The sequence below is a fragment of the Phocoena phocoena genome, chromosome 9, assembly GCF_963924675.1.
Source record: "Phocoena phocoena chromosome 9, mPhoPho1.1, whole genome shotgun sequence".
Classification (NCBI taxonomy): domain Eukaryota; kingdom Metazoa; phylum Chordata; class Mammalia; order Artiodactyla; family Phocoenidae; genus Phocoena; species Phocoena phocoena.
In genome coordinates, this window is record NC_089227.1 from 78,334,486 (window position 1) to 78,349,505 (window position 15,020).

The following is a 15,020-nucleotide window of genomic DNA, read 5'->3' on the forward strand; positions in this document are numbered from 1 at the left end:
GAAAAAGACAAAGAAGAGATCTTAGTATTCCTATAAAAATAGTTTCAACCTCACAGATCTCCCTGATAGGGTCTCAGAGAACACCCCCAACCAGGGGTTTGAGGACCATATTTTGAGAATCCCTAGTTTTCAATGTTAGGTCTCTAATTTTACCATTGCATCACTAATTCTTTTTTTTTTTTTTCACTTGTTAACTTGTTTATGTCTCTCTGGGCGTCATTACCGGCACGTGGGGCCGTGGCCTCTGGAACCTTCACTGGCCATCCTTTCCTCGTTTCTCCCCTGGGCACCAGAACTGCGTAGGTAGATACATCCACCCGTCCCCGACATCTGTAGACGCTTCCTGCCTCTTGTGCTATTTGGCCAAACTCTGAGGCTCCCCCAGAGCCTTCATCTATGGGTCTGTCCCGGTGGGGCCTTCCTCCCTGGGGTAGTAGTGCAGGGGATTGGGCCACAGGCCCTCACCGATGATCTCAGCAATCCTGTTAGACCCTGGGCAGTTGTGGTCACACAACCAGTTGAGGAAGTTAAGGCTGGTGGTGTCCTGCCTGCGGCTGGGGGCACCTTGTTCATAATCCCAGAACCACTGAACTGGAGCGGAACGAGACGCCCTATATCCAGCGATGCTAAGATGATATTCCTTAATGATCACGTCGTTCCAGAAGTAGGAGTTGTTCCGAAAGAAAAATATCAACTTGCAGCGGTGCCTGGGATGGCCCAGTTCCTGCACCTCCAAACTGATCATGTAGCTAAGCATGTCTTCATCTTGATCACTGATCATGGCCGACATCTGGGGTTGGTTCATGATGGCTCTGGCCCAGAAGCCAGGGATGCCCCAGATGATGGCCCTTCTTCCATCCAAGTGAGGCTTCCGCGTCTGACCCATCATGCGCTTGAGCCAAGTGTAGGCCCTGCTGGCTTGGGCATTCAGAGGGCTCAGCTCTAACTACAGGGCCGCCAGCGCCTCCACCAGGGGCCGGGCGGTCATGCGTCCCGGGTCCCGGCCCTGGGTCTTCCTGCCCCTGCTCCTGGGGCTCCTCCACCTGCACCTCCTCCTGCTATTCCTCCGCCCCCGCCTCCACCCCCTGCATGATGTCTTCCACCAACAGCCCCAACTCCTCCCCGATCCCCGCCACCTCTCCCTCCTCCAGGGCCGTGCCTTGCCGCACGACCCTCACCCTGAAAATGGTGGCCTCCTCGCCCGACCCACCAGCTAGTGCCCGCACGGCACCCACCTACCCCACCGCATCTGGGGACCCGCAGGCCCCTGCTTCCTGAGGACCCCCTCCCACACGCAGGATGACCCGGGGTCCCCGGGCGGCGCCACGTGGCCCTGGCCCTGAGCTGGGACGGCTGCGAAGGAGCGGGAGGTGGGAGCACAGCACGTGGTCCGCAGAGTAGCCCAGCGACTAGAGCCCCTCTTCGCCTCCTCAGACTTCGGGGTGGGGGCAGGGTGCCGATTGGGGCAGGGCTAATTCATCGTTTTACTTTCCTCCCAATTTAAGGACAAAGTAAGTATTACACTACGTACAGCAGATATATCCATCCCATGGATCGTATTACAGTTAAAGGTATACGTGGTGGAAATATTTTCATTACCGTTTTAAATGATCAGATATCTAAATTTTTCATGAATTTTTATGGAATCTGCTTTTACAACTTAAAGCATTTTATTAAATTAGCGAGAGTGTTCTAGAGTATCAATAAAATAATTTTTACATTATGATAATTCTGCATTTGATAACACGAAAAATTAAGTTAACATCTAATATAGTGTCTTGGATCTGCATTTAAACATAATGCTACTATTATAAATCTATTAAATTTCCCTGGGGGGAAAAAAAAAAAATTTCCCTGGATTTCTTATTAAGCTATAAAATACCTATCCACATCTCAGAAGTAAACATAAAAATATGTATATGGTATGCTTAGAATTTTTCAACTTTATGTTGTATTTTTTCTATTAATATGGACATCCAGGAATAACTTAATTTTATTAAATCAGTTACAAGTTTACATTTGAAACAAAATTTAGAAATTTAGAGTCGTCTACATGATATAGAAAACTATTCATAATAGGACATTATTAGAACCTGTAGTATTCTGTGAAGATAAAGCCAAAAATTCTATATTGTTTGTAGTCAATGTCATATTTTCACATCTCACTGTAAATAACATGAAAATAAAATCTGTATAAAAATAAACTAGTAACCTCTTTATTTACACTGGTCTTTTAATATAATTTAGTTGTGGAAGAACATGAGTTAAAGCCAAATAGGAGTGTGTGTGTGTGTGTGTGTGTGTGTAAAAATTATGGATTGCTTTTACCACAAGAAGACCTTGCATTTTTGTGATAAAGCTCCTGGCTTTTACTTGTCAATATCACATCCTATGGAAATAAATGTTAAAATAAGGAGAATACTATTTAAAATCATAGAGCATGGATGAGCTCCAGGGAGTCCAGAAGCCCCTAAAATTATGTGCAAAATGTATTGTATCTATGGACTTTTTTAAAAAGAGAGGTTCCAAAGCTTTTATCATGGAGTTCAAGACCGTAAAAAGTTAAGAACTACTGAATCTGTGCTTTGGTTAGAAGTGGGATAATGTTACACCATATAAACTGGGTAAATCATGTAGAGCCTCAGGTCTATATATGATAACTAAAGTGAGCTAAGCATGAAGGATATGAACCATACCCATGTAACTACACCTTAATAATTAATTGTGGAGTTTTGTTCATCAATTTTTCTATAATCTCCTTAAATTGCCTATGTGTTTTATATTAAAATAATAAGAAGGATTATTAAGAAGTGTTTATTCAAAAATATCTGTATCTGGGCTTCCCTGGTGGCGCAGTGGTTGAGAGTCTGCCTGCTGATGCAGGGGAAACGGGTTCGTGCCCTGGTCCGGGAAGATCCCACATGCTGTGGAGCGGCTGGGCCCGTGAGCCATGGCCGCTGAGCCTGCGCGTATGGAGCCTGTGCTCCGCAATGAAAGAGGCCGCAACAGTGAGAGGCCCGCGTACCGCAGGAAAAAAAAAAAATCTGTATCTAAAATCAGAACAAAATAATGGGCATAAATCACTTATGAAAACATTTAAATTCTAGATAAATATAAGGAGACTTGATTACCAGTTCTATAGTATCAGCAGAGAGTTAAATAGGTTTATTATCATACCTAAATTTCTCATCACTCTCTATAAAGTGTGGTTCATGTCTTATAAGAACACTTCTTTGCAAGGTGATAATCGGTGATGTCCCAGAGTCATTTAGAGACTGACAGTATTCTGAGCTACATGTCTTATTTCACAAAGTTATGAATTTGTATTGTAATAACTGTTGTTTGTCTTCTTCAAATTCTTAATTTTGAAGGGAAAAAAGAATTACAAATCTCTTTATTTACCTTGCCATCACAAACACACACATTCATACATGCATGCACACATACACATTCAAGTTATTCAATATTGCAACATTTTTCCTTGTTACAGTAAAATATTCTCCTCCTACATTTTTTTTTACTGATAAAGCTTTTCTATTCCCAAACTCAAAAAGATTTTTATATTTATAAATTTTACAGATATAGAAATATCCATAAGATGGTGCTGTATCTTTAATTTAATTTGGTCAGATACTTGAATGCTAAAATATATCTATTACACATGTGGTTAAAAGACTAGGTTAGAGTTTAATCTCTAAAAAGTCTTATTCTGTAAAGATGTCAGTATAAGTATAATCAGAATCTTTGCATAACTTATTTTTCATATATCACAGATTATTAAAGCATCTTTGCCCCAGATTTAGTTGCCAACTATAGGTGAAAAAAATAATTGAAATTCTCATTTCAACTGACATTTTCTGAATAATAGCCACTTTGCACATACCACATAAGACAAATGAAGCCGTTGAATTATATACAGTATCCATTTCTACCAAGGTCAATAATAGTCTTTAAAAGTCCTTTGAAACATCCAATTTGATGGAAATTAGAAATGACATTGCTGGGCTTCCCTGGTGGCGCAGTGGTTGAGAGTCCGCCTGCCAATGCAGGGGACACGGGTTTGTGCCCCGGTCCAGGAGGATCCCACATGCCGCGGAGTGGCTGGGCCCGTGAGCCGTGGTCGCTGAGCCTGCGCATCCGGAGCCTGTGCTCCACAATGGGAGAGGCCGCAACAGTGAGAGGCCCGCGTACCGCAAAAATAAAAAAAAAAAAAAAAAAAAAAAAAAAAAAAAAGAAATGACATTGCATGTAAGCACTTCCTTTCAAATGCTAAAGAACTGTAGAGGAATTAACTCAATAATTTTCTCTAGTAAGTTTATTTACCTAGTGAGGGAAAAGTAATTTAAGACATGCTAATTATATAATTTATTTCTGATTCAGGGAGATACAGTTAGGAGAAGTAATATTTCATATCCCATTTTATTATCACTTACAAACAGATTTAATAGAGTGCTTAAAATTGGTTATAGGATCTTTTATTTTTTTTTATTTATTTATTTTTTTTGCTGTACGCGGGCCTCTCACTGCTGTGGTCTCTCCCATTGTGGAGCACAGGCTCCGGACGCGCGGGCCCAGCGGCCATGGTTCACGGGCCTAGCCGCTCTGCGGCATGTGGGATCTTCCCGGACTGGGGCACGAACCCATGTCCCCTGCATCGGCAGGCGGACTCTCAACCACTGCACCACCAGGGAAGCCCAGGATCTTTTATTTTTAAGATGAACATTCTTATGCCAAAGGAATAGAAGCCATTGCAGTGGAGGTGACAAGGCGACAAGGGAAAATGTGTTCATGAAAGGAAATATTTGGAATCATGAAGGTTGATAATACCAACATATGGGTGTGTCCAAGACAAGAACCAAGTCCTCATCACATAACCACATGAAAATCTCAAATAAAAAATTTACTGCTGGGCTTCCCTGGTGACACAGTGGTTGAGAGTCCGCCTGCTGATGCAGGGGACACGGGTTCGTGCCCCGGTCTGGGAAGATCCCACATGCCGCGGAGCGGCTGGGCCCGTGAGCCATGGCCGCTGAGCCTGCGCGTCTGGAGCCTGAGCTCCACAACAGGAGAGGCCACAACAGTGAGAGGCCCGTGTACCGCAAAAAAAAAAAAAAAAAAATTTACTGCTATGATTTGGGGACATATTTAATTTTATAGATTTGCTTTCCTAGCAATGGCTCATAATTTTCTCTTCCTTTGAACAGTGTCATCTTCTGAATTACACCATCATTACATCTCTCTCTTTTTAAATATTTATTTATTTGGTTGTGCCGGGTCTTAGTTGAGGTTCATGGGCTCCTTAGTTGCAGCTTACGGGCTCCTTAGATGCAACTTGCCGGCTCCTTAGTTGTGGTATGTGAACTCTTAGTTGTGGCATGCATGTGGGATCTAGTTCCATGACCAGGGATCAAGCCTGGGCCCCTTGCACTGGGAGCACAGAGTCTTAACCACTGTGCCACCAGGAACGTCCCAATCATTACATCTCTCAATCCAAGCTGATGCTGTAATTTTGCTGAAAACTTTGACTAGATTAGTAGTCATTATGAAGTAGTGATAAACAGAATCCTATATAACATTATATTGCAAAATAGCAAAACCTAGTGACCAGTTATTAAGAACTTATACATTTAGGCTAAAATTTTCTGTCAACAAAATATCAAAATATACTGCTATCTTAAAAAGTTATAAAATAACTCTAAGAAATATGTGATACCAGATTTGTGGGGACATTTTCACCTTCTCAAAAATTTCCCAGAATTTAACTTTCTTAATTTTTCTTAATATATATATTTTTCTCATACTGAAATAGAAACTCTAAATAATATTGGGGTTTATATAAATAAAAGACAGCAAAACTTAAATCTGTGTGATTTAAAATTAAGAAACTAAAATCAAGTAATGCTGTTGAAAACCATTTTCATTAAGATAATCTATCAGCCTTTCAATGAAATATTTTTCCATTCACTTGACCGTAGTGTTAGTTATATGATACATAATAAACGTTTATGTTGATGGCACCTTCCCACAGACTGCTTTCTATGACAATGTTGTTTTGTATTTAGTGGGGAGAAAATAGTATTATGATGTAAAAGAAATAGCTAATGATTATTAAAAAGATTGAAAAGATAAATATTAATTATAAGTTTTGCCTGCACATTCATTTTGAAAATAGGACCAACTGCACCTGTTGGTAAAATAGTACCTGATCAAGTACTTCAGAAGAAATCAAAGAGAGGAAAGAAGTCTCTATTTGGAGAGACTAAAGGTACCACAGGGCAGGGGCTATATGCAGGAAATCTTTTGATATTAAAAGACCATGAAGTATGCTAAGAAGGCAGCAATGGGCAGGGTTCTATTATGAAAATCCCCACAGCTTAATTAATGGATATTTATTAAGAATTCACTCTGAGCTAGGCAGTCTGATAAGAAGAGGAGGTAGAATGATGAGCAAAAAAGACACCATTTCTCCCTCATGGGACATGAAGTATAGGATGAAGATAGACACTAATGCAAAAACCATACACATAAATATATAATTACATACTGAAATGATTTCTTAAAGTAGAAGCGCTGGGTACAATGAGACCATATGACCAGGCAGTATGACCTAGATGGCAGAGGGATGGGGGAAACAGGTGGCCCTTGAGCAGAGACCTTGAGGATAAGTGTGAGTTAGAAAGAGTCTTTCGTTACATGCCTGGGATTTGCTTCAAAGTTATCTGGGGTGGAGGTAAGGTGGGTGGTGCCATAGATGAAATATGATTAGACACGTATTATTAATATGAATGTTTGATAATTTCAAAAAGAAATACTTTATATATTTATAGGTAATAAATATATATATTTATTATATAGTATTTCAGGCAGAAGGAGGAACATATTGGAAGACCCTGAGGCAAGAAGGAATTTGGTTTGTTCTAAAGCCTGGAAAGAAGGCCAAGGTGGCCAGAATGGAGAGAACTGAAGCCAGACAGAAAAGAGCTCTGTAGACCATCCTAAAGGTGTTGGCCTTTATCCTAAGAGCAATGATGGGTGTTAGGCACCAGAGTTATAGTCATATATTTTATTTTTTACAATAAAAATCAGCCAGGTTGAGATTAGAAAATGGCAAGATAGTTGAGGGCGATGGAAATGTCAGAAAGAAAGTGACTGGAAAGAAATATAGGAGGTACAAATGAAATAACTTGAACAAATAGATATTAGGCAAAAATGAGAGGAAGATGTTAAGAAGGTCTCCCAAATTTTGGAGTTTGTTCAACACTGGGCTTAAGAAATTCTTTTAATTGAATTTTTTTTTTGAATTTTACATTTCAAAAATAACATTTTTGTCTTGGTATCATTCTTATAACCATGAAATCTTGAGCATTTCAATCCCTTTTGTCTCTTTTAAAAGATTTAAGTCCCTACTAGAGCGCTAAATTCTTCCCATTTAATTTCTATTTCATCTGGAGTGTGGGGACGATAAAATTAGATAAAGTTTTGTGAGTAGGGTAAAACCAGCTTTAATACCCTGGATCCTGTCAAGGAATCTAGGATATCAGTTATATTTGTATTTCTGATGTTTATTTCCCTCCTTTTATCTTCTGGCATTTCCAAGTCAAGAATTGCAAACATATGGTCTTTGCACAGATACAATGGGTTTACAATAAATAAAACAAAGAAATCATTATGATGAAAATCTGCAGCAAAAATAATGAGAAGATTGGACTTTTCCCTCCTTTCTTTCAGTACTAGGGTTAGTCTATAACTCTTAATATAACAATGACACTGATAGATGTAATTACATTCCTAACACATGTGAACAGGAGGCCAGAACTGGTTCAGGATTAGGAGTAGCTATTAAAGGATTTTAGCAGGGACAGAAAGTCTCCACCCAAAATCTTCACTGGAGAATATCTGTCACAGGATGAAGCACTCACTACAATGAAATATACTTAAGTAAAATTTACTGCTTCCAGACTGTTAGTTTCACATTGGTGATGCAATACTGGTTCAAATGTTCCCATTTAATATTTTAACAGGAAAGTTTAGAGCTGATGTAACCCTTATCGACACCACCAAAATTTTTTTCAGGTTATCATGGGAGAAGTTTTGGGATAAAAAGGCAACCTGTGTTATAATAAAAAGTAGAACAACCTATACAACACCTCTAATCCTTTAATGTCTCCGTGATTTGATGTGAGGAACAAACTTGCCCCCAAACTAACCATAACCTTGACCAGAATCCTAAATGAATTAAATGCAATATGTATTAAAAGGGAGACATCTTATTTGGCTATATCTTGCTTTATGGTAAACAGAGAAGGAAAAAGGACAAATGAACATTTTCTTCCTATCATAGTGACCTAACTTTGGAATTCACAAGCTCATTTGGTTGTTTTCTGAATTATCTGTATTTTATAAATAAAACTTAATTTTTTAAACTGCAGAACAAATATTAAATTCAAATATTTTCCCACTAACGAAACACTCTTTGGGGCAGAAAGTATCCTGTTAGAAGACTGCAGCAACATTCTCATTAGTGTTAGGATTTGCAGAACATCAGTCTGGTACCATTAGTTGGGTAGTAGAGATAAGAAACGAACATCCTCCGTATATTCCATATCAGTCTACTGCTGTAAGAGGAAGGAACTTCCTTGACATTTTTTCCTACTCTTGTCAAGAATAGAAATTAATTACTTTCCTAATGATAAATATGCTTTGTGCTTTTGTTATTTATGAACTAAGAATACTGTTTGAAAATAATTCACTTCAATTTATTTTAACAAACGTGTACTTAGCACCTATGACACACCAGGCACTGAGATACAGCAGGAAACAAAATAGACTTAAAGGAAAAACTAGAATTTCCATAACACTCTCAACATTTTAAAGAGCTTTGACAGCTAGTACTTTATTTTTCACAATAGTCTTTTAAGGAAAGTACAGAGAGATTAAACAATTTGTCAAGGTTTAGTTCTTTAATTGATGAAATATTCTCTTAATTCCAAACCCATTACTTTCTCCTGAGTTATAGACCTTTGCTTCATCCTCCAACTGATTATCTTTACCTAGACATTTGAAAAGAACTCATTATTTCCTGTACAAGTAGCAGTATGATACAGACTCTGTACCCATATTGTCAGTGTTCAAATTCTTTCTGCCACTTAATTAGGTGGCTGAATAACAAACCACCATAAAACTCAGTGGAATAATCAACAATCAACTATTCTCTCTCACCATCTGTGGGTTGCCTGATCCAGGCTGGGCTGTGCTCCAAATTACAGGTTGGTTCCAAGTCCATTCCACCTGTCTTTCATCCTCTTTGGACCAGTAGGCTATCCTAGGGCATGTTCATCTCATAGTGATGGCAGAGGCATAAGAGGAGAAGCCCTCCACACATGCATATTTCAAGCCTCTGCTTGTGTTATATTTGTTAGCATCCAATTGGCTAAAGAGAATCACATGGCCAGGCCCAAAGTCTAAGTAAGGAGACAAGGAAGTACACTCTGTCCACCATGAGCCCAAAGCCAGTCACATGACCAAACCAAGGATCAGTGGGATGGGGAAGTGATAGTAAGGGAGGGTGAATATTTTTGAACAGTAATCTACCACGGAGACCTTAACATTTCTTGCCTTAATTTCTCTCTTTGTAAATCTTTCCTAAGGTTGCTGTGAGAATTCAATAAAGCACTTAGGATGCTTAGCAAAGGGTGAGTGCTAGGAAACATAGACACTGCTATTTCTATATGGCTCTTTTCATTTAATGGAATCCCACCTCCAGGCCTCTTACAGCTATCCCATTTCCTCTCGTATCCATTCCTTTTCTTCAAGGAAGCACATTTGTTTAGCCCAAGGCAAATAGTTTGCACTTAGGTGCAGCTAGCTTTAGTAACCATAAACCATAGAGTATTCATAAATGAATACTCTAGAGGGAAGATCTCTATACAGGTTTCCCTTCTTTATTTAAGGCACACCTCATCACTGAGCTTTCGGATCCAGATGAGATTGCTAACATCCAAAATCCAGATTAATGAGGTAAATATTTTCTAAATTTTCTGTGATGAATGTTTCTTTTTCAAAAGAACGCGAAAGGAATTATAATAAAGATAACCTAATTCAAGCTATGCCACCTCTGTGAAGTTTTCTGTAACTCTTTCCTCTTTCCTCTGGGATTGTCAATATTTTTTTCTTAACCTTTATTAGAGCAGTGACTGGATCCTATGTGACATGCTTTTATTCCTAGTTCCCAAAATGAAATCTTCTAGAAAATGGTTTCTTATTCTTGTCTCTTTCCTAACACAGTGCATGACACAGGTAAATGATCCATAATTTTCACTAGATAAAATTGGGGAGAAGCCAGCAATGGAACCTAGCAAAAGATCATTGATTTCACTTCTGACCCACTTTCAAAAGTGATATTCACTAAAAGATACAGTCTGCTGTTTGTAAACTATACCTCAGTAAAGTTGATTTTTGAAAAAAAGATTCCCAAAAGACAAAGGATAAATGCCTTATGGAGTATCAACCATTTACTAGCAGATAATGATACTTATTATAAAATGGGTATAAAATAATATTGCTGAATACTTTAAAAATGAGCTTTGGCTAGTACTAGAAAATCAGCATTGGACAGAATAGGAAAGGTAGCACAAAAATAATCTTTTCAACAAATGGTGCTAGAATAACTGGATACCCACACAAAAAATAAATATCAACCATCATCTCATGTCATACACAGACATTAACTCACATTGATGGTAGACCTAAGAGAGAAGCTAAATCTATAAAATCTCTAGAAGGAAAAATAGGAGAAAATCTTTTTGACCTTGGGTTATGCAAAGATTTCTTAGATTAGATGCAAAAAAAAAAGTAAATCATAAAAGAAAAAAATGATAAATAGGTTTTTACTAAAATTAAAACCATTTTTTTCCATAAAAAGACACTATTAAGAAAGTGAGAAGGCAAGCTTCAGATTGGAGAAAAAATTTGCAAAAACACACATATCTGGCAAAGGACTTGTTCCCAGAGTATATAATGAACTTGTACAACTCATTAAAATAAGAAGTCAAATAACCCAACATAAAGATAGGCAAGAGATGTGAACAGATACTTCACAGAAGAAGATATACAAATGGCAAGTGAGCACATGAAAAGATGCTCTACATCATTAGCCATTAAGGAAAATGCAGATTAAAACCCCAGTGAGATAGTATTATATACCCATTTGAATTAAAGTTAAAAAGACTAACAATACCAGTGCTTGGTGAGGATGTAGAACTCATGGAGCTTACACTTCATTGGAATGTAAAATGGTGTAACCACTTTGAAAAATTATTTGACAGTTTCTAATACAGTTAGACATAATTACCATATGACCCAGCAATTCCACTCCTAAGTATTTTGTTACCCTAGAAGAATGAGAAGCTATGTCCACCCAAAGATTTGTATATGAATGCTCAGATCAGCATTATTCACAAAGTTAAAACCTGGAAGCTATCCAAATGTTCATCAGCAGGTGAATGGATTTTTTAAAAAGTGGTAAATTGATATAATTGAATACTGCTCAGTAATAAAAAGGAATGAACTACTGATACATGCAACATGGATCAACCTCAAAAATGATGAGTGAAAGAAGCCAGACACAAAAAGTACACATCATTCTATTTCATTAAAATTTTAGAAATTGCAAACTAATCTATCAGTACAAAAGACAGATCAATGGTTGCCTGGAGCCAGGAGCAGAGAGAGAAATGAATTGTATGGGGCCATGGGGAATATTTGGAGGGTTATGAAAGCAATACATATATTGATTTGTAGCAGTAGTTTCTCAGGTATATATATATATATATATATATATATATATATATATATATATATATATATGTCAAAACTCAAAAATTTTATAGTTAGTAGGTAGTTCATTGTTTGCAAATTATATCTCCATAAAGTTGATTTTAAAAATAAAAGTTTTCCAAAAGGCATGGGATGAAATGACCTATAGAGAATTAACATTTTATTAGCAGATAATTTATTGCAAAATAGAAAGAAAGTAATACTGCTGAACACTTGAAAAAAATTCTTTCGTACTTAAAAAATCAACATCACAGAAGATGGAGGGTCACAGAATCAAATATAAAATTTTTTCTCTCCTACTTTCTGAGTCTATGAATTCTTCCTCCTGCCTCATCTCTACTCCCCACTTTTAGCTGAACAGACGGATGTTGCTTTCCCTTCTTCTTTCCCTCTCTCTCCTTATCCCCCTCTTCTTCCCATGTTGAAAAAAGATCTATTATTTTAGGCAATGCTAATCACACAAAAGTGTTAATTTGGGGGAGGAGTGAGAATTTTCGAGTGTAAAAATAAAATACTAGCGGTAGTACATGCACTCCCATTAAAGCAATTGGAAGTACTCACACACACAAAAAATGAATTAAATATTTCATATGCAGTCTCCAGAATTCAGGGAAAGTACTCCCAAGTCAGGGTACAGTATTAAGTGCCTACCAAAGCTGATGAAATTCAGACCTAATTTAGTGCATCTCTGAGGAGACAGTTGCTGGTTTTTAGTTGCTATCCCCTCACAATTGACACACTTGAATCTGCAAGTTGATCTTACATTTGCTTTTTCTTTCCTAAATATGACATTTACAAAGAAGAGTTTATGGGTCCATTTCTAAAGTAAACCTAATTTTTCTGTAGTCCAACCAAAAGTCCCAGCTAAACTTTTTTTTTAACAGGACAGTCTCTATAAGTTCCAACTAATTTAATTTTTTCAACCTGATTTCAGAGGGCTAATGCTAAAGAGCTATAAACATAGTCAAGTGAGATTCTTTGGAATTCTAATGGGATCTGCATATCTGGGGATTATCTTTTTACCTAGAAGCATTGCCATTTATATAAATACATTTTCCTCTGGCAAACATACACCTACACATATCTCCATCACACTCACAAATTTTCAAGAGCTGGAACAGGGAAGAAAAAATTAAAGTTAGTGGGACAATACTAAATAATCAGCATTTTTTGTTAAAGATCAATTTTCTAAATCTTTCACAATCCTGATCTATCCACAATGATATATCATGCATGGAAATATGGGGAAGTTTGCAGTATTTTGAATATACAGCAAAATACTATTAACGTTTTTTCCCTATCACTGCCAACTCTTTATTTGAATTTTAGAGTTTGTGTAATCATATAACCACTTGCTAATACCCTGAAAATAGACACCAGGGAATTCAAATGATGGGTTGAAGACTGACTGGAAATATAAAACTTGCTTTCCTGCAAACAGACAGCCTGTGAACAATAAAAGTACAATCCTGGCATGAATGCTTCTTGTTGATACTGTTAATTTTCAGCTGTAAAATGACCTGGAATTTTTCCAAAGCTAACAAGTCCATAGCCTTCCTTCCCATAACAAAATTCCCTTATTATTGGAAATGTAATATCTAATCACACTGGAAGTAAAAAATTTGAGGAGCTAATAATAACAACAATAATAATAACAGCTGAAGTTACACCCAGAAGCATATCCATCTACATAAAGGTGAAAATGTGTGTTATAAGCCAGCATTTCACTAAGACCTTGATATAAATTTTCTCACTGAATTTGTACAAACCCCCATGAAGTAGTTTCTCTTATTATATCAACATTGCAGCTGCAGAAATTGAGACTTGGAGATGTTAAGTAACTTCTTCAAGGTTGTTCAGCTAGTAAACAGCTGAGCTGGATTTTGAATGTAAATAGTCTACTCCAGAACACAGTCTCCTAGCCACGATGAACTGCAAATAGTTGCAATTTACAGAGGAGGTGAAAGGTAACTGTCTCTAACCTTTAAGTAGAATGACAGAAACTAGGTACATTCCTTAGAAGACATAAATGTAATCAGGGGTACAAGAAACATATTGATTGCACCTGTGGCAGCTTTTGTGGCAGGCATTGGGGTCCAAAATTCATAAGGTTGGGAGTCTACTGTCAAAGAGAGCACAGATTAGTGAAGGAGACAGCTATATAAAAAATTAAATAAAAGAAAACTGGTAAATGCAATGTCAATAGAGGTATGAAGAGAGCCCTAGGGGAGCACAGAGGAGGGGAAGGCTGAGTGGCTTTAGGGGAATCCATACAGCCTTCCCGGAAGAGGTAATATCTGAACTCAGCATTCATCAGTGAATGATTTTCGTGGCAAATAATATTTAAGATGTGAACAGACACCCGTGAAACAAGAAATAAAACAGAGGCAAAAGATTACTAGTAAGCAGAGCCTTTGGTTCTAATATCAAACCCATGGCTCAGTGGCAGAGCAACTAAGTAAATTCTTAGTAGTCTGAAATTTGTTAATGTTTTCCTCTAAAGCTTATTTCTGGAGAGTAAATTAACTAAGAACTGGTGAACAAATAATAAGAAAAAAATCCCACTAAAGAAAAAGAAAAGGAGTATAGTCATTCTTCGGTATCTGTGGGGGATTAGTTCAAGGACAACCAATGATACCAAAATCCATACATGCTCAAGTCCCTTACATAAAATGGTGTAGTATTTGCATATAACCTGTGTATACTTTAAATCATCTCTAGGTTACTTGTAATAGCTACTACAGTGTAAGTGCTATGTAAATAACTATAAATACTACTTAAATGCTATGGAAACAGTTGCTGAGGGTGGCGAATTCAAATTTTGATTTTTGGAATTTTTTCCCCCGAATATTTTCAATCCACATTTGATTGAATTCGCAGATGAGAAGCCCACGATACGAAGGCTGACTGTAGCATTTACAAGGATCAGAAATCAAATACATTTTGAAAGGATAGTGATTTGAAGATCAAAGACAAACAAAAAAATGATGAGTCTGACTCGAAAATACACATTAATTCTGCATTATTTTTCCTCTAGTATACATTAATTTCAAATATTATTTTGTATTATTCAAATGGTAAGAATTTCAGAATATTTAACATGACATACAATGTGTACCATCTCTATTCATTTAAAAAGTAGTATAAATTTCATAATGTATTCATTTTAATTTAATTTTTATTTG

The 15,020-nt window shown here is 37.3% G+C and overlaps 1 protein-coding gene across 1 annotated transcript in view; it reads right to left on the bottom strand.

Annotated features, from left to right (window-relative positions):
- Window positions 1-394: 394 nt before the first annotated feature.
- Window positions 395-15,020, bottom strand: part of LOC136127936 (testis-specific Y-encoded protein 1-like) — a 40,280-nt gene continuing 25,654 nt past the window's right edge. Inside the window, 2 exon segments of the mRNA XM_065883573.1 lie at window positions 395-970; window positions 972-1,235. Coding sequence (XP_065739645.1) covers window positions 395-970; window positions 972-1,235 — 840 coding nt within the window.